A 27680-nucleotide genomic window follows, 5' to 3' on the forward strand; every position below is an offset into this window, starting at 1 on the left:
AACAGACAGCAAATAATCCACATCCTTTAACCGCGTCTGAGGCTCGGCAGCGCTCGCGTTTTGTTGGGAGGTTCGACAGGCGGCCCCCGGGGAAGGAAGGGATCCTCCTGGAGGAGCCTGCGAAGGAAACCTTCAAACTCAGGCTCCTGCAAGTGCTGCCACACCTCGCACGGGCTGCGAAGCTCAAGGTGGACACCTAGCTCAGAGCCCCAGAACTCCGTCGGCTTTTCCTCCCCGCGCCTTCAAGCCGCCCGCAGCACCTCGCCCCGCTGGGGCTGACCACAAGGTCCCACCGAGGTTTTCTCTGCCACACGTCCAGGAGGAGCACGTGCAGCAGTCCTCGGCTGCTCCCCGTTTGTCCTTGAGCCATTCGATTCCATCAGGTCAGTGGCTGGCTGCCCCAGCAGCATCCTGGGCATCCCAACCCACGGTAAATTTGAGCAGGGGGAAGATTTTTAGATTCACCTTGTGATGCTTTGGTCTTAAGGTTTCAGCTTGGCGTCCAGTGATGAAAAAAAAATAAAAAATCAAGTGGGATATGCATGAAAGCTGCCAGGAGCACTCACCACAAGAACTGCCCAGTGTTTTGTTCCTTTCTTAAGTGAAACACGAAACTAGCCACCAGGGACGGGGCACTGCACGTGGCAGAGAGACCTGGGCAGGACCAAACCTTCAAACCAGAGCCAACAAGGGCACATCCATTCAGTCCCCTGAGCTGCAGGCCAGGTATCACACGTGGTATGGAAGCACAGCCCACAGCATCCCACCAGCACGAGCGGGGAGCTCACCCTCGCAGGCTGTCCTTGCTTTTTATTGCTTTTATCACTTCAGTCAGCAACACATCCCATCCCGGGCCTGCTTTTCCAAACTGGGCTCCACGGAGCTCTGTGCTCTAGTGCCTAGGGGCTGGCATCCCTTTTCACACGCTGGTGGCTCCTCTCCGCTGCCCGGCAGGAGAGGACTCCCAGTAGGCACCAGCTTCACCTCAAGGACTTCTTCCTCTTCAGCACCCTCTCTGTTGCTGAAGCAGCCGCTGTTCCATTGCCATTTGTCATCAATCCCATTTCCAGCAATGCTCTTTTCTTTATACCATCACAGAGAAGATTTGCAGCGCAAGGTAGCGGTGACAAAGGCAGCGCTATCCACACGCACGTGGCTCCTGAGCGCGCATCTCCCACAGGGCTGTTGGAAAGCCAGCACCTCCAGCACGCACAGCCTGCGGCTACCAAGCACCCCTGCCCTCGTGGCATCCTACAGACCACAAGGGACAGCTCGGGCAGAAGCCCAGAGTGCTTCCCCACTGTGCTGCCCCACCGTGAGCCAGACAAACCTCCAGACGGCTCCTGCATCAAACGTGGCCATGGCCAGAGGCGGGTTGTTGCAGGATGCTGATTTCCAGGAATTGCTGACACTCAGTGCACGTTCCTCCCTGGAAACCCGCAGGGTCTCACCATAAATGCTTGCTGGCCAGGGGCTTTGGAAAGAAGGTGGGCATCAGGCACAAGCTATCACCCCAGAGAAGATGCTTTCCAACCACTTCCATGTGCTCAGGATTACGTCTCCAGGCTCTGTGCTCCAAAATCCTGCTCATTGCTTTGGCATGGAAATAAAGAAGATCCCCAATGCTTAAAGTTCTTTGTGATCCCCAGCCTCATTTCCTTCCCACCCCAGGAAAAGACTTCACTGGGTGATAAAAGAAAGGCTCTCTTCTGCTGAAACCCACCAGAAAAGTTCACGGGGCACAGCTGTGGGAGCCTCCCTGAACTCACATGCCGGGCCCACAGTGCCCCCACGGCCATCGAAGGGCAGCAGCAATCGTCCCGTGAAGGGTGGAAGAGCAGTTTCCAGGGAGGAAGCCGTCCCTCAGCCTGGGGACGTCACCGTGGTGCAGCAGGGGAGCCGGGCTCTCGCTCGCTTTGCCTCCAGCCAACCCACCCAAGAGCACAGTTTTGCACCTGACCGTCTCCTATGCCCCATCCAGCAGCAGGCACCGGGTGGGGGGAAGCCTGCTCCCTCTCCCATGGAGGGGAAATCCTGACTGGGGGTCACAGGCGGATCCCCAGCCATGAAGGCCACAATTTGAGCAGGGCAGAGCCCAGCCGGGCTCCAGCCTTCCCTGCGCCGTGGGGTCTCACAGCTGCACAAGTCAGTTCTGGTGGAATTGGGCAGCTTTGGCCTGAGGTATCATGCATGTTTGGTGCTTTGGGCATCCCCCAGCTGCAGCAGCCCCACGTACCACGCACACAGAGCAGAACATCCCCAGTGTTGAAGCATGAGAGCGAGGAATCACCTGCCTCAGAGAGCAGGCTCTGCCACGCCGAGCCCCACAGGCTGCCCACGGCCATGAGGAAACCTCACGCAGGCCACCAGACCGAGCCACGTTCTCTCTGATCCAAATCTTTTGCCTGCAGGGTATGTTGATTCACCAGGAAAAGTGAGCTGAACTGCACAGCTCCGAGCTGCAGCCGCATCTCAGCCGCCCACAGACGTCACTTCTGGTCTGCTGGGGCCTCGAGAACAGCCACCCGCCAGGGACCTGGGGTCTGCGGCGAGGCCAGCACCCGCAGCCGGGTCTGTTCTCTCCCCACGGGCAGCTTGGCCTCTCATCCCTGCTCCTTGCAGCTGCCAGGCCTGAAGGCAGCACCTGAGGGGCACAGGATCCCCTCAGAGCCCTCCTCGGCACCCGGCCCGGCCGCGGCACTGCTTCACACAACGGCCCCTGCTTCAGGCAGCTTCTGCCTCACCGTGGAACAAGAGGCAGCACCAGGGATGAAGATCTTGAGGATCAAAGGCACCTCTGCAGAAGCAGAACTGCGAGGAAGAGCTCTCCTGACTGGGATGAGAAGTCGAAGCAAGATGCCTGCAGCAGGACAGGAGAGGACAGCAGGCACAGCTCCGACACAGGCACACGAGGGTGCAGAGGAGAGGCAGGGTGACAATGGGAAAGGACAGAGCCACGAGCCAAACACCTCATCTCAAAGAAAGCTGAGCTTCTTGGAGCCCAGAAGCGGAAATCCAAGCAGGAGCCAGCCTGGCCCGTAGCAGGACCTCACCCAGGCACCTCTGTGCATGGCACGGCCAGGCTCAGGACTGCCCTGCAGCTCCCCCTGGGGAGACGGGGTGCTCTGCTGCCTGGCCAGGCTCTCAGGGCTTTCTCCAACCCCCAGCACCAACCTTGGGTGGAAAAAAAGCAGCTCTGCCCTTCCCCAGGCCCTGCGTGGAGGCAGTGTCCACGCAGGACACCCATTTCCAGCCCCCAAGCAGGGCTGGCAGGGGCCGGGGCAGGAGGAGAGCCCAGCACCCAGCCTGTGCCTCCTGCTCTGCCACATCCCAGCGCCTCGCTGCAGGGCTGCAGCCCCGAGAAGCACCCAACAGGAGCCCCGTGGCCCTGCAGCCACCCTCAGAGGCCGGCACCCAAGGGTGCTCCGTGCCATCCGAGTAACGGGAAGCACGCGAGCAGCTGTTTCCCATAGCGCCGGCTGCCCCGTCCAGCTCCATCCCACACCGCTCCGCTCGGGAGCCCTCCGCGGCGGTTTCCTTACCATCTTCCCGGCCTCCTTTATCCCCCCCTCACTTCCAAAAGCGGCGTTTCTTCTCGTTTTCCTCCATGTGTGCCACGACGGGGCGTCTCCTCTCCCCTCCGACGTGAACTACCGAAGCACTCGGAGTCCCGGACTGTAATCCAAGCCCTCGCCGCCCCCAGCGCGGCTCCAACTAATCTAACTCATGACACTACCGAGCAGGGGACCTCGAAGGTTTCTCTGACAGCCAACCCCGGGGCTCGGCGCTGGAGGGACATCACGCAGGGTGCCGAGCTCCCCAGCCCCGCGGGGACCTCAGGGACACGGGCAGAGCCAGCGGACGCTCGCGGGCTGCTCCTTACGGCATCGCCGCGTCCTTCGCCGCGCCCGGTGCCCGCTCAGCGAGGATGCTCCGTGGCAGGGAGATGCTTTCGCAAGTCTGAGAAGCTGCTGGAGGAGAACGAGCCCACCGCAGACATCCCAAGAAGGTCTCCAGCGTCGTGGGGAGGTTTCTCCCAGCAAAAACGCACCCCTCGCCTCTCCTCTCGGCTTTGCTTTTTCTCCAAGTTCAGGGAAGTTTCTCCGCTCTGCGAGATCTCAGGGAAGCGCTACGGGGGTTAGGCAAAAAAAACGCTGAGGGATAGCAAAGAGCCCCGAGAAACGCTGTTTTTGTAACTTCTGGAAGGAAAACAAGAGAGGCAGTGACCGCTTCAGGCAACGGCAACAAACTGCATTGGTATCAGGCGAGATGTGGAGACCTCGCCCCCTCCCAAAGGAGGAAGTAATTTAACATGGCAAGTCTCTCCACCCCTCCATTAATTGTTTAAGATGGCCAGGGGCCAGAAAACTGCCCGGGAGCGGGGAAGGTCACTGTGCAGGCAGGCAACAGCCTCCAGAAATGACAACGGGAAAGGGCAGAACCACCGAGGTGGGGAGAGAGGGAGGCAGGGACAGGCAGGTGCCGCCGGGCACCCCGGGGTCTGGTGGCGTGCAGAGGGAGGTGACACCCAGGAGAAGCCCTGGGGATGAGGCCAGGGCCTGGCTGCAGGATTTGGGACCGTGTGGCCTCAGCAGGGACCAGCCTCCAAGCAGGAGGCCGTGGTGCTGGCACCATCCCGGTGCCGGTCACACAAAGCCCATGCCAAGAGGAAGGGTGGCTCAGGCAGGACGTGAGGACACGCGGCAGGAGGGAAGATGTCCCCTGCGGGATCTGGACGTCCTCCTAGATGGGATGCGACTCTGCCAGGGGATCCGAGCACAGCAGCTGCATCACTGTTTGCACTTTGCAGAAGAACCTTTCTTTCCCTGTCAAATTCACAGCACAAGGGCGAGGAACCTGGCACGCTTCCTTAGCAGAGCCTCCGAGCACAGATTTACCTGCACAGGGCAGTGTTTGCAAAGCAGCTTTGACCTTCATTTATTCCCCAAAACGCATCTCACAGCCCAAAGATGTGGCTACACCTTTGCAACATCCTCCTGCAGGTGCCGGCAGCCTCCCCAGGGGCTGTCAGAGCAGCACGGAGAGTGATGTGCCCCCGGTGCGCACATGGCACGCAGCAGGCTGACAAACCTCCTGCCAGCAGAGGTGCTGAGCTGGCTCTGCGGGAGTCACAGCCCCTGCCGCAAAGTCAGAGGAGGCAGAAGAGCTCCACTGCACCTCTCAGGAGTTTTACGGAGATGCCCTTGCAGGTCCTTCACCTGCAGCATGATGTGTGGGATTCCCTTCAGGAGGCCAGGAGCGATCCAGGAGGCCAGAAAAAGGATGGTACCTTTGGGGGCTGGTGCAGGATGTTACAGCTTCCCCATAAACACAGGCGAGGAGGGCACCGTGTAAGGGTGCGTGCACAGCCCCGGTCTGGTTTCCATCACATTTTTCACCTCCCTGAGCAGGGACAGAGCCAGGTGCTCCCCGACCAGCCACTCGCTCCCCAGGTGCTACTCATACCAGGCAATCATTAGCACCTGGTTTTTGAAGTGCAGCGGAGGTCTCAGCCACAGATGTGACAACCAAAAGCTCTCCACGAGCTCCCAAGCCAACACCGCACAGGGCACCACCAGAAATCCGCTGGCTGTAGGCGATCCTGTGCACAAACAGAGGGAAGGGGCTGTCTGATCCGAGTCAATCTCAAACCCAGCCTTGCTCCTCCTCCTCCTCCTCCACCCTGCTCAGAGCTCAGGAGCATCTTCCCCCGTGCAGGGCTCCCAGACCGAAGAGCTGAGCTCACCTCGCCCCGTCGCAGCCGGGGGCGGTGACGTGATTTCCTGTGCCATGGCACAGCGCTCCGGGGAACATCGCGGCGCTGTTTACTCATGGCTGGATCCTAATATAGATTTTTTTATTTATTTTTTTTTTTAACTGCAAAGTGGCCTTTCCCTCGTCTGCTGCATTGTAGGATCTGTTTCCTACACCAGCACATGGCAGACAGCTGCAGCCAGCACTCCAGTGGGTGTTGAACAGCCCCTCTCGGCTGCGGCTGACAACAATGCCGCGCTTGTTCCCGACACAGTCTCGCACTGTCTCCTCGCAAGGAGCAGCTCCTCGCTCTTGCGCGAGCCCTGCGGTTTCCTCGGGTTGAGTTTTAATTGCTGAAGCCGGTGCAAAAGGCTGCTGTCAGCCGGGAAGGGGCAAGGAAGGGGCCACGGCAGATGAAAGCAGCCCACAAGGAGAGCTCCTGGCACCGGGGCGCGTGCCCAGAGCGTTGGGTTTGCTGGCCAAGCCGAGCCAGGTCCTTTGCATGGACCGACGGGCAGTTTTACCCCGGGGGGACCACTTTGGTAGCTCGCTTGGCAGCTGGTGAGTTCTGCTCCCCGCTTCCCCTTTGCTGGGCCTTGGACATGGAGCTGCAGAGCTCCTCAAGTGCCTGCTGAAGCAGCATCGTGGTCAAGAGCCCCGCGTGAGCCGGGAGAGCGCAGGCAGGGCCTCTGGCTTTGAGTCCCTGCTAGCAGAGCTCTGCTTCTTTTCGGTTGTGCAAGGCAGGGAAAGCTCAGTGCGTTTACCAAGAGGACTCAGCTGTGCTGGAAGAGACACAGGAGGGAGATGTTTTGGATGCCGGATAAGGCCATCTTCTGACCTAGGGGAAGTTGTGCAATAGGCGCCCCAGCTAGACGATTTCCCTACAGCAGCGCGCAGCAAACCCCACACACGCACTCCACGTTAGCTTAACCTGATCAGCGGTGTCCTCACACAGCACAGGGAACCTCCCGTGTCCGTGGGGGCTTCCAGGGGCAGGGAGAGCCCTGGAGCAGGTGGTGGCAGCGCGGAACCCAGGGATGACTCCAAATCCACCTCCAGGCATCTGCTCGTCGCTGCACCGGGGCTCTCTCCCAGCCATGCAGATGTCCCACAGATTAAGCCGTGCCCTCAAAGCACAGCTTCGTTACATTATGATCCCACCAAGCTACCCACTGTGAGCCCCATCAGCCTGGAGGGACGTGGGAAGCCACCAAGAAGCAGCATCAGGCCCCACCTGGCCTTAAAAGCAGCGATGGGTGCTTGTTTGACACAGGTTTAACCAAAGGAAAAAAAAAAACGGGGCTGCCAGCAGCCCTCTGCACCACCACTTCTGGAGAGAGCGACTCCTGTCCCCACTAGGAAGACAAGAGTGGGTGTTACGTGGTTTAGTAACATTTAAACCTTTATTTCAGTTCACAAGCAAAGCAGGCCTTGGCTTCACAAAAGCACCTCTTGGTGTAACTAATTAATTTGATAATCCTCTATTTGCAATCCTCAAGAGACATTCAGCTTTGAAAGCAAGTAATTACCTCTAAGTGGCAACCTCTTTGTGAGGCCCAGCCTGATCAGGAAAAAAAAAATAAATAAATGTCTTAAGCCAGAAATATAATCGTGGTGTGATTTCCCAGAAGTCTGGATGAGAGACTCCATAACAACAGCTGGTGACGCTCACAATCTGAAGACGCAGGAGCCACTCAATTACCAGGTCTCCAGCTTACGCTTCAAGATGTTGCTCTGTGTAAACCCAGCGTGCAGGCAACCACCGAGAAGCTTTACAGGAGAGGTTTTATAGGTACAGAAGTCAGGAAGGTCCCACTTAAGGTTCTCAGATATCCCCATGTGCCACAGGGAAGAAAATATATTTTTAAAGAGTCACATATCCAGCTTTCTGTAGCACGCATGCAACCCTGCAAGCACAACCACAGCATGCAGTCCCACGGGGCAGTGACCTAAGCAGGGAATGGCAACCTCAAAGCCTCTCTGCAGGAGCATGAAGGCACTCCTTGATGACACACGGCACCTTCCCCAGACGAGAAGAGATGTGGAGCTGATCTAATGCCTGCCCCAGGCATCCCCAAGTGCCCGGGGTCTGCACTCAGCTACAGCCCAATGTGAGCATCAGTCACTGCCAGAGCCCAGAGGGGGGAACAGGTCAGCTGGAAGGGACCTGCAAGTCGAGTCCAACATCCTGACTGCTTCGGGGCTCACCAAAGGGAAAACATTACTGAGGGCATCATCCAAATGTCTCTCGAACACTGACAGGCACAGGGCAGCAATCACCTCAGCATGAAGCCTGTACCAGTGTTTGAGCACCCTCATGGTAAGACCACCACCACCACGTCCTCACCCAACACACTTATCATACGGCCAAGATGCTCGTTTCATGTTGAGCAGCTTTGGGCTTCTTTAACTTTCCCTTTAGGCTCTGCAAAAGAGCAAGGACATCTCCATAAAGACCACCTCCTGCTATGGACATACAGCTGGGCATGCCAGAGACAGGAGCTGCTCCTGCTGCAGGATGCTCACGCAGAGCAGGATTGCTTCAGCCACAATTGGAGATGTAAGCCTTGCAAAGGGACTGTGCTGTGTGCTGCTCTGGAGTTAACACCTCTACAGCTCCAAGCCTGTCCTTGTGGCTCTGCACCTGAGACCCCAGCGAACCCTGCATCCACCTCCTAACCCAGCAGGTTTCTCCTCTTGCTGATTCTGCAGCCCAGGAGTATGACAAATCCCACTGGCTGGGGCAGGACACTGCCCCTGGAGCCTGCTGGGTTCGGCGAGGATGAGGCATCCTCCAGAGACTTTTCCTAGCGTGAAAGTCATGAACACACACAATGCAGGTAGGAGCAGGGCTTATGAGCAGCTGGCCCGAGAGGACCCCAGCCCCCTGGCAGCCTGGAACAGGACACAAAACCTCTGTGCATCCAGACCCAGCTAGGAGAGCTGAAATCCTGGAAGATCTGCTTGTTTGTCTCCACGGAGCTGGGGCACTGCCTCCCTTTCCTGAGGACAAAATGCTTAGAAGTCCAGCTGTGGCTTCTGGAGGGCTGCTTCAAAACTCACCACCATCTCTGGTTAGATAAGGGCAGACTGGCTGTCTCCGAAGAGCAGCCTAAAACTGATCCATCTCTCTCCAGATGCCACATATTTAATGGCATGAAACAGTCATCTGTTTACCTCCCCACGCTAACCAACCCTGCTGGCAGTGGTGCTGCATGCTGTTTAATCCCAACAGCACATGTTTACTGTACTCTGAGACAGCACAGCATGCTCACCTCCAAGCTAGACGTGCCCACGGGCACCTCCACCCTTCCTGCTCCAGCCCGGCCACCACCTCCAGCCCCTGCCCCATAGACATGGGGCACGGGGTCTCACAGCTTCTTTAAACCCCATCACGGGTGCCAGGGCCTGCTCCTCTTTCCAGGTCTGCCTAATAGGGTGAGGGTTGGAAGGATGGACCCCCCAGCATGACTTCGTGCCATCAGGCCAGCCAGCTCATGTGAGCACCCAGATACCACTTCTCTGCCAGGAAAAGCAGATGCAGCCCCCACAGAGGTGCTGAGCAACAACAGAAACACAAGCAAACACAGGACATGTTTCTAGGCACGGCATCTGTCCCTTCTCACCCCCCAAAGTGACCCAAATACAATCATATTTAGCTAGGAGGGAGGGCTTCTAACCACCAGGCTCCAGCAAGGAGGGACCCACCATCAAGGACTGCCCACCATAGCTTGGGCACTTGGTGGGGCCAGCACCCAGTACTCCAGTGGCACAGGACCACAGCACCTCCATCAACCTGCTCCAGGATCTCTGGCCCCAGGATTACCATCCCTATGGGGTGAACACCCTGTCCAGCCGTCCAGCCCCTCACAAACCCCACACTTACAGCCAGCGCTTGCAGAGCAGCCTGCGCCCAGCAGATCCCAACAGATCCTGCAAACCATTCTCCCATGGCAGATCCTCTCTGGAGAGAAGGAAAGCTCTCACCTGCCCACAGTCTTCTCCACCAGAGCAGGCAGGCAGAGAAGCAGCTGGGTTAGATCTGCGCTCACCTGGGGCAGAGCAACAGCCCTGAGGTGCAGCTCCAGCTGTGGGCATGTAATCAGTGCTTTACGGAGCCTTTATGGGCGTTCCCTGGGACCAGCTCTTATTTTGCTTGCATGCAGCTGGGCCAAGTGCTGCCCACTAAACTTGGGTGAGTCCCATTCGTGGTCCTCCAGGTGCTTCCCAAGTGCTTTGAATCCTGGTGGTATTTCTAGTGGAAGGATGGCAGCCTGGTGAGACATGGCCTTCCTCCAGCCTTGTCAGCTGGTAGCGAAGAATCCAGTTCCTCTATCTCAACTGAGCAGCTCCACGAGGCTTCAGGCTGAATTTGAAGCCACTTAATAGCAGCCTAACATCAGTTTGGGGTCAGGGTCTTCTCCCCAGGGGAATTGGGAGCCATCTCTGCTGGCTGAAGCTCCAGAGCCCAGAAGGTGACAGGGAACACCTTGTGCTCCATGGGCACCACCTGCTTGGCAGGGATGGGGCTGCTCTGGGATGCACTTAGCTGGCAAGTAGAGGAGCAAAGCTTGGGGAATGCCAGCAAAGGGAAAAAATGCAACAAGGCAGGGACCCAGAGCAGGTGGGATGTGAGGCATGGGGGGTTCCTGGAGGGTATCGTGTGGTGGGTCCTACACCAGAGGCCCTTCATTCCCCATGTGTGTCTGAGGGAGAGGACCTTGCACTGGGAATGAGCAGGCACCAGGGCTAGAGAACACTACTGAATTAGTCAATAAACCTAGAGAGTGCTACTAAATTAGTAAAGAAGCCTTGAGGCAGGTGAAGGGAGAGGACTTGTGCGTCTCCCTCCCCTCCTTGCCATCGGTCTCTCCCACTTTCCACTCATTCAACCTTCTTCCATCAGTGCTGCCATTCCCCTCAAGAACTCTGCTCCCACACTGAGGCAGCAACGGAGCAGACATGGAGGGGACCGGGAGGCACCAGCACCGACTGAAGCACCTCAGAGGGCAGCCATCCCACACACCCTCCACAACCCTGTAAGAGAGAGCCTGCAAAGCCCCAGAAGCCTGGACCTGCACGGCCCAATCCTCCCCTCACACCCCACACGGGATTGCGTACAGAATAAACGTTTATTCCCCAAAAAAACTGCTCTCTCTGCAGAGGCGCGCCCCGCTCAGGGGGAGCTGAAGCAGCGGGGCCGCCATCTTATCCCCGGCTGCCCCCGGGCTCTTGGGGCGGGCGGTGGCCGGGGCCAGGCCGCGGTGCGGGGCGACATCTGCCGGCCACAGCGGCACCGGGACCGGGACTGGGACCGGGACCCGGCCCCGTTCCCTTCGACCCCCGGCCTGGAGCACCCCCGGGGAGCCCCGGCCCTTCTGCTGCCTCCCCCCCTTGCTGCACCATGGCTGCATGGAGGCTGCCCACGCCTCCCTGCTGGCGCGCTGCTGCGGCGGCTCGCCCCCAGAGGCAGGCTGATGAGGCTGGGGGGTGTTAATTGTCACCCCAATTAAATGGCAGCCAAGCTGACCTAGGGCCCAAGGCTGCGTGCGGGGCAGTCTCTCGGAAAGCAGCGCAGCCAGGGGCCCATCTGTAATTAAATGGTGAAGGGTAACTAGTCGGTGAGCCTGGCACCTCGTGCATCAGGTCTCTGCTTCCTCCTGCTGCAAGGCTCTGGTGCGAATAAAAGGGCAGGTCGACCTGGGCACCCTGCCCTCCACCCCGTCTCCTGGCCGGGATTTGGCACCCCACAGATCCCCCGTTTCTGCCTGGGTATAGCAGTGGGAGCAGCGCCCCAGAGGGTTTCTGCCACGTGAGGGTTTGGGGCGGTTTAGTCACCTTTGGTAAATCAGAGCTGGATTTGTGCTCCCCGCGTGGAGGTGGATTTGTAGACAAATCCAAGCTCAGCGAGGTAGCTGGTCGGCTTTCTTTGCTCTTTATTGCACACTGTAATTTCCTGTTTGCTTCAAAAGCTATTTTTGCTAAGGAGACAAAAAAAAAAAAAAAAAAATCAAACATTTATAACCATTCTGTCTGTTCCTTAGGAGAAGAAAACAAAGATCAGAGCGAGCCTTTCAGAGGTCACCGGCTAATTCTGTTATTTAGCCACCGTGCCTTCCTCAGACAATGCAACCCTCCTGCAGCAGGCCGGCTAATCTGCTTACTCAGCCGGTCCTTGCAGTCCAGGAAAACAAAAGCTCGTGTTCCTTGAGCGGTCAGCTCCCAGGAGCCAGCCCCCACATCACAGCACGCGAAAACATAGAGCGTTTTGAGCCTGGGTATTTGCTTTCTGCTTTTTTTCCCCACCTTTCTGGGGGCACCTTTCCAAAGCTTTTGATAGCTTTCTCCATAAGCAGGAGATACCCACTGAAAATATCCGCATATGCGTGCACGTATGCGGTAGGTGAGAAGGAATATCCTGACCCTGGGAGCTGAGGAGGGCTAAAAAAGCAGGCAGGACCACAAGTGTCCAGGAGAAATGCGGAGGGGGTGACCTCTGCACAGTGCTGCTTGCCAGAGCATGCCTAGCGGAGGTTTTTCAGGGCACCGCGTGGGCAGCTCTGAGCCCTGTGTTCGCCAGGCTGCCTGCGAGAGTCTCAGAGCAGCAAAACTGCCAGAGACCCACTCACAGCCAGGCATGCACAGCTCAAAAGCCAGCCCCCCTCCAAGCTAGCCAGGAGGCCAAAGCAAAGCTCTAACAGGCTGTCTGCCTTCAACAGCGAGGGCCCCAGGGGGATGAAACTCGTGCACAGGCAGTGACAGCACAAACACAGCACGCATGTCTGCAGAACCAAGTTTCTAACAGGATCCCACAGCAAATGGAAGGGCACCCTGGCCTTCCCAAGCCCTTCTTCATGGCCCATCTCCCAGGCGCTGCCCGCAGGCTCGGGACTACCTGTGGGCTGCTGCTGCCTCCCCAGAGCGTCCTCAGCTCCCTCCCTCTCCAGCTGACCCAATGCAAGTTTAATTTATTTACCTTCAGGGCAGCCTGGCTGTGTGGCACTGGATGCCAGGAGAAAGTGAGGTAAGAGGAGCCTTTGTGGCTTCTTCAGGGATCTTTGCCTTCTCTGCAGCTGCGAGGAATAGCTCTGCAAGGAAGATCACAACTGGAGGATCTGGAGTTCTTGTGAAATCAAAGTCCCCGCGTGTCGGCATCCATCCTGGCTGTTTTTCAAGAGTCCTCAGGAGCAGCAGCCTGGCCACGCAGTCCTCCCAGGCAGGGAGTCCCCCAGTCCCGTCTGCTCCTCCAGGCAAAAGCAGAGAAATCTGAACCACGAAGAAGGGTGTGGATCACCCCACCCAGCTCCTGCTGGCTTGAAGATCCCACTGAGCTCGCCTGTCTTCAGCCCGTCCACACTGCAGCTCGCTCCCCTGCAGACCCGGGATGCGGGCACGGCCTCCTGGCCAGCCCAGCGGGTGACAGAGCCGCTGGAGAGGGGAGCTCACTGCCCGCAGACAGCAAAGAGACACGGGCGAGCCGAGGAGCTGGCCCGACACACGCTGGAGGGGTGCAGCGCGAAGCACAAAGGCAGCAGCTCTCCCGTCCTGGCCGCTCTGCCCTGGAACGCAGCATGGGAACCTCTGCCCAGCACAAATCTGTTCCTCATTATCCTCCCCGGCTGCTGACTGATGCCGGCTCAGTCACCAACAACGCGCCTTGCGGCCCCGGATGGCTCACGTCCATCGGCTGAGTGGCTGCACGGGGCAGAGTGGGGCCAGGACTCACGTCCACCCCTCTGGAGGTAATTCGGGAGTGACAATGAATCGTTGCCTTCAGCAGGCTTCGAGGAATGTCAGAGAGCAGGGTTGGCTGCAGGGGAAAGGGGGTGCAGCGGTGGCACTGGAGCAGCAGGATGCCCCAGGCCTTATCACAGGTAGTGCTGGTGGCCACCGAGTGATGGTGAGTTGCCACGGTGCTGTCCCCCATCAGGTCATTCCCAGATTTGGGCACCAAGAGCTTGGTAGGTCCGTACGGTGAGAGATCTGACACTGAAGTCTGTCTGGCGTAGGTCCTTGGGTGGACATGGGAAGCTCAAAAGGACTGGGATGAGTTCCTCATGGAGGGGCAGCCTCTCCTTCACACCCTTTTCCTCTCCTAAACCGGCCTCCAAGCAGTGAGGATCGGCAGGGTCATGCTGGACCTGCTGCTTGGCCTGAAGAGCAGACGGTGTTAGGAGGTGGCCGTGCAACCCTCTGGCCAGGAGGCAGACATGGATAGGATGTGCAGATAGCTTGTCCCAAACAGGCAAAGGGGAAGTCAGCCCCTTGCAGCTGCAGGGGCATCAGCAGGATGTAGTGCCAAGCAGTCCTGCAGAGCAGAGGCAGCAGCCAGGGATCCTGTGACACAAATTGCATGCCCCGGCACCTGGTAGAAACCCATTTTGTGAGCTTTAGAACAAAAGGAACCTCCTCATCATCCCCATCCGTGTCCCACAACACAGACCAGGAGCACCCCATCACAGCACCTGGGCCTGTCCTGGCTGCTCAGCTGGCCAGGAGGCTGGGAGCTGGATGCCTGGACACATGGACAGGAGCAGAGAAGAGCGATGAGTGGGCTGATGTGTCTCCAAAATGTGTGTGCCCAGGTACAATCAGACTGAACACCTCTCCTGAATTCTCTGTTTGCCTTCCTGCTGTTCTCACGTCCGCATGGCCAAAGCCTCTGCCATGATTTGCTGGAAAACCAAGGGCAAAGTGGGAGGGGAGAAGCTGGACACCCACTGAGCTGCTTCCCACCATCATGGAAACATCACACCAGGAGTCAGGAGTGCTCTGGAGATGGAGCAGAACGAAGAAGTACGTGAGGTGGTGTGAGTCAACAGCACCTTTGCCGCAATGGAGAACATGAAGCTGGCAGCTCAAGGAATGGTTATTCCCCTCCATTTGGTGCCCGTGAGACAGCTGGATGCTAGCTGCAACTTGGGGCTCCCCAGAATAAGCGATGTATCTGCTCTGGCTGTATGTAAAAGCTGCCTGATGCTCCAACACACGTTGTGTGATGGCGAGGCCGTGATTTTGAGATGACTGCACGGAGCTGCTGCTCGGCTGACTTGGGAGCTGGCCACCGCCAGCCCATCGCCCACAGCCTGGCTCTTCCATCCCGCTGGGGCCCCGTTTCCAGTGCTGCCTTCCATCCTCTGCTGACTTCACAAGCACCACGGAGAAACTGGAGGAGCCGAGCCCTGGAGAAAGTAAATCACTGTGGAAAAAATGTGCAGCTCTAATGGCAGAGCGAGGAGAAGCCCGCGTGCAAAATGGTCTGCAGCAGGCAGACAGCTCCAGGATGGGGTTGCTTATAATAACAGTCGGAGGGTTGTGTGTTCTGGGCTACAGTCTGACAGGCAGCTAATTTGTTGTGCCTTACTCTGTCCTGGAGCAGCAGAGGTTTGGGCACATGTGCTCGTGGTTTGGCCTGGTTCTCGTGTTTTTCCACTGAAGAGCTTTGGTATTTTTAGGCTGGAAGAGACGGATCTGTGCTGCGCTGGGAGGCGCAGAGCAGCCCTGTGCAGGCAGGAGAGGGAAATACAGAGACTGGAGGATGAGAACAAATACTGACACAACCCCCTGGGTGCAGTAGGAGCCACCATCCCTGGAAGGTGACCGAGTGGTCACAGCGTGGCTGGGGTTGAAGGAGAAAAGAGAGGGCTCCGAGCTCACGGGCTGCTGGCCTTTCCTTCGGATGTGCAGCCAGCAGATGGAGGGAGGACAGAAGCCAGCTCACGCAGCTCGGGCTGGGCTGGAGGAAGGGGTTCTCAGCGCTGCATGCGAGGCACTGATCCAAGCATTAGAAGTTCCTGAGACCCAGAATACCCTGAAAAGTGATTTTACTTGCTCCAGCTGGGCACACTGAACCTGCGAGGTGGGCTGGAAGTGCAGAGAGCACAGGGATGTGGTGATGAGAACCCAGCCCGGAGCTGCAGGGAGAGAGATGTGCAGAGGTTCCCAGACAGCAGTGAGTCCAGACCGTGGCACCTGCTCCAACTCTGATTTATTGAACATTACAAAATACTCTGCATATATTTTCACATTAAAACAATATTCTTGCAAATAAGATAGTAAGTCTCGAGTCGTTTGTGGTGCCCATGGCTACATAAAACACTGACCCAGCTAGAGATTTAGTATGGCCCAATATCAGAAATCAAAACCGGAATAAGGCATACAAGAAATGCAAAACTATATAAAATCCTTTTAAAAACCTCATGCTCCAGCTGATAGGACGGGTACTGAGCTCAGCCTTTGCTGAGCCTTGCTAGCAGTACCTGAGCTACACCACCTTGCCCGCCCTACGTTGGGCTCATTCACCCAGTGCATCTAAACATCCCCTTGGCACCTGCTGTCTCAGCACCCCCAGGTAGATGATCACACAGTTATTTGCTTGCTTTGGGATTTTAACAGCCCAAAGCACCATTCTTCACAAAAAGGACATCCCCAACCCTCCCACATTGCCTGGACCGTGGGGTCTCCTGCACCTGGCTGCCCTGCTTTGCTCCAAGCTGTTCTCGGGGATTGATTCTTGTCCCTTGGGGTCACAGCAGGAAAGGATCACTGCGTGGGCCACCTGATCCCACCTCCCTCTCAGGAGGGACCCGGGGTGGCTGGGAGGCAGGTGTTGGGGACAGACCTTTGAAGATGCACTCAGCTTTCGCCCAGCTCCCGACCTACATTCACACCCGCTGCTCACCCCCTCGTGCCGTGACCAGCCCCAGGCAACTGGAGGGACTGGGATGCAGGCAGGATGAACACCAAGGATGCTGTGCAGGGCCGCTGCCTCCCCACAAAGCCAGAAAGCTGAACACGGCAGCTACGGGGAGCACATCCAGACAAGAGGTGTGAGGCTGGCACAGCCGGTGGGGTGCTGGAACAGTTCCTGTGCGTACGCAGCCCGGCTCCCGGTGGAGCCAAGCCCCAGGAGCGCTGCTCCTAGTCCTGAGAAAGTCATGGCTTTGCCTCCACGGTGCCTCCAAAACCCAGGGGAGACACAGCTGCCCTGGAAAAGGAGTCGGTCTCTGGTCTCCCAGCTGAGGTCCGTGCATGCTCTGAGCAATCGGCCGCCTGGAAGCCGCCGGCTCGGTGCTGGGTGTGGGAGGATTGTTGTGCACCAGCCTCCTCCACAGAGCCAAGATCAGGCGCTCGCACCCACGAGCAGCCCCCAGCCAGGACCCCCACACCTCCAGGTGGCACAGCCGCAACGGCGTCAAGTCCGGCTGGGATCCCACCTCTGGGAGGAACATCTCCGGCCTCCCAGCACTGCGAGGATGCGAGAGGGAGACCAGAGAGGAAGAGCGAGGTCTGGGGGGCTGTGCCTCCCCGGGAGGATGAGGCTGGGACCTGCTACGGCAGCATCGAGCCCGTTTCTCCACCACCAGGAGGTGATGGAGCTCATGCAGGTGATGGACCATCAGCAGCCCCAGGAGCACCGGGCTCTCGGCCGCTCCTGGCGTTAGAGGAGACACACGGACAAAGCGAGAGGGCAGAGCAATCGGTGGGTCTCAGCCTGCCCCCAGCCCCTGCCTCATCCGTGGCACGGCTCAGATGTGGCTGGCCCTGCTGAACATCAGCCGCCGGGGCTCGGCGGGGGGCAGCGCCCTGCCCTGCTCCTCCGAGGCCATCAAAGGCTGCAGCTCCTGCTGCTCCACGCCGTCCGGGCTGCTGTCGCTCAGCGACCTGCCGCTCTTCGAGACGTGGCTGGGGAACTGGAAGCAGGAGATCTGCTCCGGCATCGCCTGGCTCGCCGACTGGGGCTGCTCCTCCAGCACGGGGCAGGCGAAGCGCCTGTGCTGAGGTCCCGTCTCGATGCCCGGCGGGGAGGCGATGCTCTCCAGGGAGGAGATGCTTTGGTTCCACGCTTTCTGCATATCCACTGGCACGATTTTGGTGGTCTCCGAGGAGACGTAAACAGCCAGGTCAGCCTGGTCTCCTTTCCACGGCAGCTCCTTCTCTGCCAAGGTGGGCGATGGCGGGATGATGCAGGGGCTGGGGCAGACATCCAGGCTGCCTGGGGACACAGAAACAAGGAGAGTGGAGGATATTGCGTGGCTCCTGCCCTCTCCCTGAGCCCTGCAAGCAACGACTGCCACCAAATGGGAGCCTTCCCAGCTGGCCCAGGGGTGCAAGAGCCACCAAGGAGGCTCTGCTGTGGCTCCAGGGCCACAGAGAAGAGTGATTCTCCTATCCATGCTCTGCTGACTTTGGTTTTGCACAGCCCAAGTCAGCTTTGCTCTGCAGGAGGAGGAAGGACGAGCTAGCCAAGCAGCTGCCCTGCTGGGCGTGGGAGTGCCGGTGCCTACCAGGAGTGGCCTTTCCCTGCAGGACCTCATCGGTGGCTCGAGCGATGAACACGATCCCTTCGTCGTCCTCTCTTTCTGTCTCTGAGCTATCGCTCTCCTCCTCCTCAGAGCTGACCATCACCAGCACAGGAGCTGCAGCCAGACAGGGGGGTGCATGGGGACCGGGCACCCTGCAAACCGACCCCCTGCACCCACGGGAGAAGGACCTGGTGCCAGCACAACCCCGCTGCTGCCGTGTCTCCGAGCTGGCAGTGGGCAGGCACAGCGTGCTGACCCCCTGCAGGACCCGGGGACCTCTCCTGCCACCAGCCTCACCTGCCTCCTGCCAGGGGACACCTCTGTGCGTCCTCCCGTTGGGTGCGTCGCTGGTCAGAGAGATGTCCTTCTGCAGAGCGAGAGGGACCTGGCTGGGACCTGCCCTGTGCAAACCCCGGCGCTGTCCCCAGGTGGCCCTGAGCGTGCTTGGAAAAGAAACTTTCAGCTCCTCCGGGGCTCGGGACCACATGGGGCAGCTCTGGCGTGATGGGGACATGGGGACATGCAGCACCCATGCAGGTCCCATGCCATCTGGGCACCCACACAGGACGGAGATGAGGTGCTGGGGGGGGACTCCCCACTATCCCCGTTGGCTCTGGAGATGCCAAAGCCCTGCAGCACCTCATCCACCCCCTGCAGGACCTCTCAGGGAGGCCAAACCTCACAGCTAGTAGGGGAGCAGCAGTTTGGGGACCGCTTGCCTTCTTCCTGCCCTTTTCCTTCAGCCTGGCTTTGCTCTTGGAGGAGCAGATGTTGTGCTTGGTGGACTTGAAGGTCTCCAGGCGCCTCTTCATGTTCTGCCGGAAGATTTCTTTATCTTGGCGCTCTTGTTTATCTGGAGAGATGAAGTGACGGCTGTAGCTGGCCTTGTACTGGCCGAGGGAGAGGCAAAGAGACACAGGATGAGCAGCTGGCCCCACGCAGCATCCTCCATCCCCGCTCCTGCTGCGGGCGCCGTGGCCGGGGAGCACTCACCCGCCTGCGGGGCTTGTAGAGGCTCCCTCGCAGCACGTGGTGCATCGCGGCGTCCTCCTTGTCCCTCCGGCTCCGCACCGTGTCGATCACCTGCAGGTCCAGGCAGGCGCCGCTGCCGCTCTCCCTCCTAGGGCAGACAGAGCATCCCGATGGATCGAGCCCTCTCTGGAGAAGGTGGAGGCTGCAGGGGTCCTGCGAGCGCCGCCCAGGGGCTGGGGTTCGAGGGGGGAGCTCATACTCACAGCAGGTTTGTGACCGACGACTCCGACATGGACGTGCGGCTGGGCATGGAGGGCAGCGCCAGCTTGGCGGCCGACAGCACGTGGCCACCCTGGGGGGGACAAGGATGGGTTGGGGGGGGTGAGCCCACCGCCACGGGCAGCCCATGGGGACCACCACGCCGCCAGCCCCCTGCCCAGCTCCCGCCGCGTGCCCCCACCTGGTCCACGAAGCTGATGGCATCGCGGATGTTCAGCTTGTAGTAGACGTCCCAGATCTCGTCCCGCAGCCTGTAGGCAGATTTCCTCATCAGGAGCTGGCTCAGGTACTTCTTGTCGAACTGCTCCCACCTGGAGCGAAAAGGAGACACGGGCGGTGGAGCACCCACAGCGGGCAGATGGGCTCGATGGCCGGGGGACTTCTGCCCGTGCAAGGCCAAGAGCGTCCAAAGCGTGGTGAGAGCAGGCTGGGCACACAGGAGCCAGCTGTGCCCAGGGACACACAGACAGGGGAGGGTAGGAGGGGACGGGACACGCTGCCACTTTATCCCCGAGCCAAGGGGAAGCCGGAGACCAGTTGGGAGCAGGGCAGGAGCTGGTGCAGCTGCCCAGCTGGAGCTTCCCCTCCGGGAAGCAGGCTCTCTGCATCCTTTTCCTGTTGTGACGCCGCAGATAAACACTACCAGGGTTTAACAGCTCCCTCCTCGGTGTCCTCCCTCCATGTGGAGGCGCAGTGCCGTTGTGGCCACCACGGTCCCGCAGCAGCTCCTCCACCCCCTCCACCTGATGGCCAGCAGAGCAAGACACTCACTTGTCCCGCCAGTAGTGGTAGCCGTGGTGTCCCACGATGTCCTCCACTGCTGCCAGGATGTGGTCGAAGGCCTTGAGGGAGGAGAAAAGGGTGAGAGAGGTGCAGAGAGACCCAGGGCTGAGCACACCCGGCCAAGCCGAGGCCACGCATCGCTCTCGCCCTGCCCGGGCAGTGTGGGGGGCACCTACGTGCTCGTGCAGCTCCTCGTTCAGCGTGGGCTTGTGGTGGTCACTGCGCTTCACCTTCAGCCACGTCACCAGGGGCTTGATGGTGAGGCCCTGGAATGGCAGGAGAGGGCAAGGGAAAGACTGGGAGGGCGAGAGGGTGCACGGCTGGGGCACGGGAGCAGAAGCAGCATGAAGTGACCGGGGACAGTGGCTGCGACAGCCGCGTGCACCACAACCAACCCGACCTGCTGTGCTTTGCACCTGGCTGATGGCCACCCTGGGGACCTGAAACCTGGAGGCTGTGTCCCACAGCGTGCCCCTCCAGACCCCCAACCCCAGGCTCACATCCATCCATCCATCCATCCATTCATCCATCCATCCATCCATCCATCCATCCATCCATCCATCCATTCATCCATCCATCCACGGTGCGGCTCCCCGCGGGCAGGGTGCCCGTCCTCACCTGCACGATGACCGTGAAGAACACCACCACGATGGTCGTTGCCACAAAGTAGTCCTTGGCTTTCACCTTGTCCCTGTCCAGCAGGATGACCAGGGCGAAGGCGACAGCTCCACGGAGGCCGCCATATGACATGACCACCTGGTCGATCCTATCCAGGGGGATGAGGCGAAAGCGATTGAGCACGTAGGTCTGGAGGACAACACCTAGGGAGAAGCAGGACATGAGCCTGGGACACGGGCTTGCTCCTGGAGATGGGGCAAAGCCCAGGCCAGGAGCCATTCCTGGGGGGTACCCCTCTTTGGGATGAAAATGCTGGCCCAGCAGGACTGACTGACCCACAGCTCTGAAGAGCAGGATAAATAACAGGGTGCCCAGCACCAGCGCCGTGTCCCACGCCCACTTGGAGGTGTCCACAGCCGACATGCCCAGAAACATGAAGATGATGGTCTCTGAGCTGCTGGCCAGTGTCTTCATGGTGTACTTGACGGTGGTGCGGGACTTCTGGGAGATGTTGGCTTCCACGTACTTCTTGCAGCAGATCCCACAGAAGGTGACTCTGCAGAGGGGCAGAAGGAGCTGTCACGACCCCGTGGTGGGATGAGGGGTGGGTCTGGCCGCTTCTCAGAGCTTCAGCTTTGTTCTCCCAGCCCCCGGTACTCACGCCAGGATGGCGGAGAGCGAGACCATCTCAGCAGCCAGGTACGCGACGTAGGCCAGGAGGAAGACGAAGAGCGGCTCGATGATGCGCACGCGCTTGGTGAAGCGTGTGATCAGGGCCAGGAGGAAGGCGAAGAGCAGCCCCACGGCCGTGCCCCCCAGGCTCACCAGGAAGAAGGAGGCTGGGGGGAAGAGGCTGGATCGCACCCCTGGGGCAGGCCGCAAGGAGCAGGCCCCACGCTCCCATCTGCATCCCCACCAGAGCATCCCCTGAGGATGGGTGATGGCTGGGATAGGCTCAGCACCAGCCCACGGTACAACTCATCCCCGTGCTCATCCCCGTGCCTCCATGCCAGAGGAAGAGGTGGAGAGGCTGGTGGGGCTCATACTCACCTACCCCCTTCACGTAGTCCATGGCATGGATGTGCGCCGGGCCCAGCTCCACGAAAGAGTTGAAGACCTTGTAGAGCACCTGCAGGGAACGCAACGTCCTTTGGGGATGTCACCCAGCCTGGGGGATCCCCGTGGGCTGGGACATCTTCCACTACACAAAGCACACGTCCAACCTGACACCAAACCCCTCCAGGGATGGGGCACCCACAGCTTCACCAGGCAGCCCGTGCCGGTGCCTCGCCACCCTCATCATCATCAGGACATTGGGATCCCCCCTAGCTCCAACTCACCACGGTGACGGCGTCGTTCAGGAGGGACTCGCCGAACACGATGATGAAGAGGGTCTCGTTCACATGGACCTCTTCAAAAACAGCCAGCACTGCCACCGGGTCCACAGCTGAGATGAGGCTGCCGAAGAGCAGGAAATCCATCAGCCCGGCTTCCACGCCTGGATCTGCTGGGACAGACGGATGGAGATGAGGCACAGCATCCTCCCCAGAGCCCCTCTCAGTGGATAAGGTAAGGGACAGGCTTGTTCCCTGTCTGCTCCCAGTGCCTAGTCTGCCTCCCTGAGCTCTCAGGCCTCCCCGAGGGGCTGTGGGGCTTGGCTCATGAGGGGAGCAGGGCTCGGCCATCCCCTTCGGTGGTTCCTCCGGGCTCAGAAGTGCTCAGAGGATGGCCTGGGCCAGCCAGGGCCAGCAGCTCAACCCGAGGACAGGGAACACGGCAGTGAGCCAGCAAAGCTAGCCAAGGTCGGCGACAAAAATAGCAAAGACATGAGTCAGCCCAGCACTGAGCAGGTCCCGTTCGTCCTCCACGCTCGCTGGTCCTGCCAGAACATCGCTCCCAAGCGCTGGGATCTCTGGGATCCATGCCAGGGCCGGGCAACAGGCTGTACATTCAGGGTGCCTTGCATCCTCCCACCCGAATCTTGGGGATGTGGCCCACGCCAAGCAGCCCTCAGCACCCACCCATGAGCCCGGCCTGGTGCAGCCCCCAGAGCGCGGTGCCGGTGGTGAAGGAGTTCCAGAGCGTGCCCACCACCGCGTAGGTGAGGATGGCGCCGATGTTGTCGAAGAACAGCCGGCTGGGCATGAAGTAGCCCGAGTCGAGGACGATGGGGGGCAGGAGGAAGAGGAAGAACATGTTGGGCTCCAGCTGGTACTTGGCTTTCTTGGCCACGGCCAACACGATGCCCCCCAGGCCCAGCCCCAGCAGGATGAGGAGGCAGCTCTCCGGGACAACGGACGTCACCTTCCTGGACAGGTGGAAAACTAAAAGGAAAGGAAGAATGGGAACATCAGCCAAAGGAGCACATGGACAGAGCATCCTGGACCCACAGGAGCCACAAAAGGGTTGGCTGGTGCATGAGGGACCCCAGGGTGGGGACAACGGAGCACCTAAGGACGCTTTGTGGCCACGTGTGAGCAGAAGACCTTCTAGTTAGCTGGCCACAGGAAACCCCCAAGTCAGCACTGCAGCTCCCTCTGCTCCCAGGCCACTGCCAAACAAGCCAAGCAGCTGTGTATTTCACTTTTTTTGGCCTCTGGTATCTGTGCTTAAAGGAGAACAGCCTCATGGAGCATGCTCACGGTGTCGCAAGCAGCGCTGGCTGCTGCTCAGGCATCCTGCTCACAGGGACGCGTTACCCCTCTCGGAGACGGGGATGCTCGGCCCTGGTGACGGGGTGACCTTGTTTGCAGCCGGCTGAGCACACAAGTGGAGCAGCACGAAAACCCCTGCAGCCTCCTTGCCAGAGCACCGGGTAACCTGCCTGCATGCAAAAACGAGGCGCGCGAGAGCTGCGCCGCCAGAGCTGCTTCCAGTAATCAGCTTATTCCATCTGAGGTTCGGAGCAGACCTTAAACTGCCACGAAATGGGAAGTGGTTTTTTGGAGCAAGCAGATCACGCCTTCGTATTCACGTATCAGCTCCGCAGCAATGAGCCTGACGGCAGGCACAAGCCCAGGGATGTCACTCCAGCCAGCACCGGGGACCTGCCCCACAGGGCAGCCTTGTCCCCACGGGGGTCCTGAGTAAACCCAAATTGCTCCAGCTTCTCGGTGACCCCAGGCCCAGCCCCCTGTCCTTGCACACCCAGCAGGTACAAGGGACACCAGAGCCTCCAAACCATTGCTCAGCTGCACACCGAGCCCTGCTGCCACCCCAGACCCCAGTCCCTAAAGCTCTCTGGCTGGCTGAGAGGTGTGCGTGGCTTGTGCCAAGTCACCCACCAGAAGGAAAGCTGTGCTGTGGTCCCACACCAACCCTACAACACAGCTCCTCCTCTCCTTGGGAGACGCCCATGGACGGACCACAGGTCTACCTAGCCCAGGGTCTTGTCTCTAGTGGAGTAAACCTAAAGGAGCTCAGCTTCCATGTCTCTGCTGCTCGTGCCCTCTGCTCTGAATGCCTCCCAGTCCTGCTCCATCCTGCCTGGGGCCAGTCCCGGTGTCCCTGAGATGCGGACACCTTGAGCACCGAGGTCAGGGCCTCCTGATGCTCCTTACTCCTTTCCTAACACCTCCTGGTGAATCTGCATTCCTTCACTGAAGCGGGGCCCTGAATTAATTCAAGATCTCTCAGATGAGATCTACTTCCTAAGCAGAAACAACAGCTCGTAGCCCTCTGCCAGCCATGCAGGACGAGGGCTGTTCCTCTCGCTGACACCTTCGCAGTGACCTGCACACCTCCTTGGCACAGCCACCCCGGGGAGCCCCAGCACTGCCCCAGGAGGGGCAGAGTGGTGGTACTGGGATGGTGCTGACATGGGGACCCTCCAGGCACAGCCAGCAGAGCTCTGCAAACCTCTATTCACCTTCCACACACAGTAGACTGCCCCGGCTGGCCAGAGAGCTGCAGAGATGCCGTGGGGACGTGGGAGGGCTTGCAGCTGCCACCAGTCCCTCTGCCCCCAGCGCCAAAATAACAGGCAAAGAAGGGAGCAGCATCGGTGGGAGAAACCCTGCCTGCACAGCCGGGGCACGGGAATGCTGGAGGCTTCATTTGCTCTGCACGCTGCCGCCCTCACAAGTGAATCCCAGCACACGAGCTCCTCTGCAGCACGGGCGCAGCGAGCGGGGACGGGTGGCAGGAGCTCTAATTTTACACCCGCTAGTCAAGAATTTCAGCATTAACGTTCCCACAGCAACGGTAACTTAGCCACATGTGAATTAACTTCAGGGCCATAATCCGCGCTGCTCGAGAAATCCACAGCACGGGATGTGCCAGCGGGAGGACTCGGGGACAAACCCTGCTCCATCCCTGCAGCACCCGGGGTGCCAGCGGGGACGGAGGGGAAACCAGCAAGAGATGCTTGTGCTGGAAGCACTGGGGCTGAGGGACCACGTGCTGCAAGGAGAAGAGGTGGCGACCTGCAGGAATGCTGCTGGGTGGAAAAATGCCCATTTGCTGCCAACCCGTAGGGGCCCAGCAGCACTTTCCATGGGTGCAGAGCAGTTTGGGGGCGATGCTTATCATCATTTCCTCTTTTTGCTCTTTCCCCAGAGCAAACAGAGCTAGAGAGGCCGCAAAGCCCGGATGACGCCTCGCTGTGCAGGAAGGCAACACCCAAAGCGGTTTTCTCCGCCCCGGGCATTTGCTCTCTGCTGGCTCGGGGCACCCCAGCATCGTGACGGCTTCCAAGAACAAGAGCCTCCAGTGTCACTTCCCCACCACACGGAGCCGGGGCCGCTTCCTCCCCTGCAGTCACAGGGCTGTGAGCTGGCAGCCCAGCACCGCAGCGGCTCTTCAGCACCAGCCCGCGCCCTGCACCCAGGGGACCCTCGTCCCCACGTCCCCAACCTCCTCCGGCGCCCACCAAGGCACTCTGGGGACAGCAGGTGCCACCTCGGGGGGGTTGGTGGCCCTCCTTGCTGCTGGCTAGGAGCACAGGGGGGGATGTGACAGCCTGGAGCTGTGGGACACCTGGCTGGCGTGTCACCACGGCCACCAAGCAGGGGATGGCAGTGCCCACCGAGGGCGTATGGGGTGGCAGCAGCTTGGCTCGTGGCATGGGGAGGGGAAGGCGTCAAGGGAAGCCCAAAGAGCTTGTTTTCTTGTTTTCAGGTGTCTGAAAAGAAGAAGCAGAGCGAGGACTGCTTTCTCTGCTCTTCTGCAGGAGAGGCGCGCTCAGCAGCTGGAGGTGGCACAGCCGCCGGCAGAGGGTTGTATTTTTAAGCTCATGGCATGCCTTAATTTATTCCTTGCGGAGCTTTAGCTCTTCCCTGCAAGAAGGCCGCAGGAGGAGAGGAGCGCGAGGTCGAAACCCATGGTTTTGGTGATGCTGGGGGCAGGCAGAAGCCGGCTGGCGGTGACAGCTACGGTCTGCCCTGTGCCCTGGGAGCCCCCACTGGTGCCCAGCTGCCCAGAGACCTCCGTGCCCAGCTCCCAGCCCACATTTCCTCCTGATGGCAGAGCCGGCACCAAACTCAGAGCGTGCCCACTCCCCATGCCCGCTCCTACGGCTGTGCCCCGAGGAGGACACCCGTGCCCAAGGTCACCAGTTTGCCCCTGGAGCCCACTCAGTGCCCACCAAGCCCACGTAGCTCCGGAGTGACCCGGCACCTCCAAACCCATCCCGGTGCTGGGGACGTGGCCTCGCTCCCAGCCCCACCAGCACCTCCCAGCCCCACCGCACCTCCTGGCCGGTGGCTCCCCGTTGCTGTGCGACCCTCTCCGTCCCCCATCATCACACCCTCCGCGGGCCACCACCGTGCCCCGTGCCATCGCATGGCGACGAGCATCACCCCCTCGTCCCTGTGCCCCCCGCGGCCACCCCTTCTCGCCCCGGGACCCCCGGAGCCGCCTCCCTCGGCGCGCAGCCGGTGAGCGGGGCTCGGAGACCGCGGGGCCGGCACTCACCGATCTTGGCCAAGCTGGCCACCAGGATCCAGGCGGCCACCAGGCACGGCACCTGCACCTCCTGCCACTGCCACCGCAGCAGCTCGGCCCCCGCCGGGGGAGCGGCGGGGCCGGGGGAGGCCGCGGGGCCGGCCGGGGGATGCATGGCCCCGGCGCTCCGCCGCTCCGCCGCGATGCCGGCCCCGCCGCGACGTCACCGGCAACGGCGGGGGACAGAGCCCGGCCCCCCCCGCCGCCCCCGGGACCGCCCAGCCCCGCCCCGGTGCCGCCCCCCCCTCCCCGCCCCGGTCCCCCCCCTTCGCACCCCTCGGTGTCCCCGCTCTGCCCGAGTCCCCCCCCAGCCGGTGCCCTCCTGCGGCACCCCGATGGATTCCGGGGCTCGGGGGGGGGGAGCAGCCTGGGGGCACCGAGATGGGGGGCCCCGGGGGCACCACGGCCACAGGGTGCCGGCGGGTGGGGTGCCCCTGCCCCTCTGCGCCCCCGGCTGGGTGCTGGGACCAGCAGCGGGCTCCCCAGGACGGGGTGGGCGTGGGCACCCCAGGGAGACCAGGGAAGGGGCGTTAGGTGCTGGAGGGCCCGGAGCCTCCCTGCAATTAGGGAGGGGAGGCCAGGAGCTGGGACCCTCAGCTGGGGCGCAGCAGCCTGAGGGACCCCATCCATGGCTGCGTGAGGGTGAGGGGCAGCAGGCACCAAGTGGAGCTCAGGAGGTTCCCCCTGCACATCAGGAAGTGTTTCTGCCCTGTGCACAGGCACAGGTCACCCAGAGGGGCCGTGGGGTCTCCATCATCAGAGGTCTCCAAACCCACCTGGGCTTGGCGCTGGGTGGCCCTGCTGGAGCTGGGTGGCACCGGGTGACACCAGGAGGTCCCTGCCCACCCCAGCCCCTCGTGCACCAGCCGCACCTCCTCTGTCTGGCCCAGCACAAGCAGCAGCAGCTGCAGGAGGCTGCAGCAAGCAGCCTGCTGCTGCCACCCTCCTGCCAGCAGCCTCCTTCCAGGGACAGCTGCTCAGCCTCATCCTGCCAGGGGCTGGCTCTTGTCACCCGGCCTGTGCCAA

At 60.3% G+C, this 27680-nt stretch overlaps 2 protein-coding genes across 5 annotated transcripts in view; both read right to left on the reverse strand.

Moving 5' to 3' along the window:
• PLEKHG4 (pleckstrin homology and RhoGEF domain containing G4) overlaps positions 1-9822 on the reverse strand; it is an 83769-nt gene extending 73947 nt beyond the window's left edge. For 2 of the 4 annotated variants that reach the window (XM_084533725.1, XM_084533722.1), the window contains exon 1: positions 9641-9822. In XM_084533725.1, coding sequence (XP_084389851.1) covers positions 9641-9706 — 66 coding nt within the window. In that variant the 5' untranslated portion in view covers positions 9707-9822. Of the gene's footprint in view, positions 1-3542; positions 4260-9640 lie in introns of those variants that run through there. The other 2 variants (XM_084533724.1, XM_084533726.1) reach the window with 2 other exon arrangements.
• Positions 9823-15724: 5902 nt separating this feature from the next.
• Positions 15725-26780, reverse strand: SLC9A5 (solute carrier family 9 member A5). Its single transcript, XM_084533394.1, has 16 exons — positions 26625-26780; positions 22733-23035; positions 22052-22215; positions 21762-21840; positions 21373-21550; positions 21047-21267; positions 20712-20914; positions 20270-20359; positions 20082-20152; positions 19492-19621; positions 19295-19383; positions 19053-19179; positions 18779-18949; positions 18357-18426; positions 18042-18173; positions 15725-17749 (listed from the first exon to the last, which is right to left on the reverse strand). Exons 1-16 carry the CDS (start codon positions 26767-26769, stop codon positions 17283-17285), a joined length of 2640 nt encoding a protein of 879 aa, XP_084389520.1. The 5' UTR covers positions 26770-26780; the 3' UTR covers positions 15725-17282.
• Positions 26781-27680: the final 900 nt, after the last annotated feature.

This window comes from Aythya ferina (assembly GCF_964211825.1).
Source record: "Aythya ferina genome assembly, chromosome: 12".
NCBI classification, from domain to species: Eukaryota; Metazoa; Chordata; class Aves; order Anseriformes; family Anatidae; genus Aythya; species Aythya ferina.

Bases quoted from the DNA above. Each gene is read 5' to 3' on its own strand.
- SLC9A5 (XM_084533394.1), bottom strand. From the start codon at position 26,769: ATGCATCCCCCGGCCGGCCCCGCGGCCTCCCCCGGCCCCGCCGCTCCC. The intron at 23,036-26,624 runs GTGAGTGCCGGC...CTTTCCTTTTAG, and splicing joins GGCCAGCTTGGCCAAGATCG to TTTTCCACCTGTCCAGGAAG. The intron at 20,915-21,046 runs GTCAGTCAGTCC...GCTTCTCCCTAG, and splicing joins CCTGCTCTTCAGAGCTGTGG to GTGTTGTCCTCCAGACCTAC.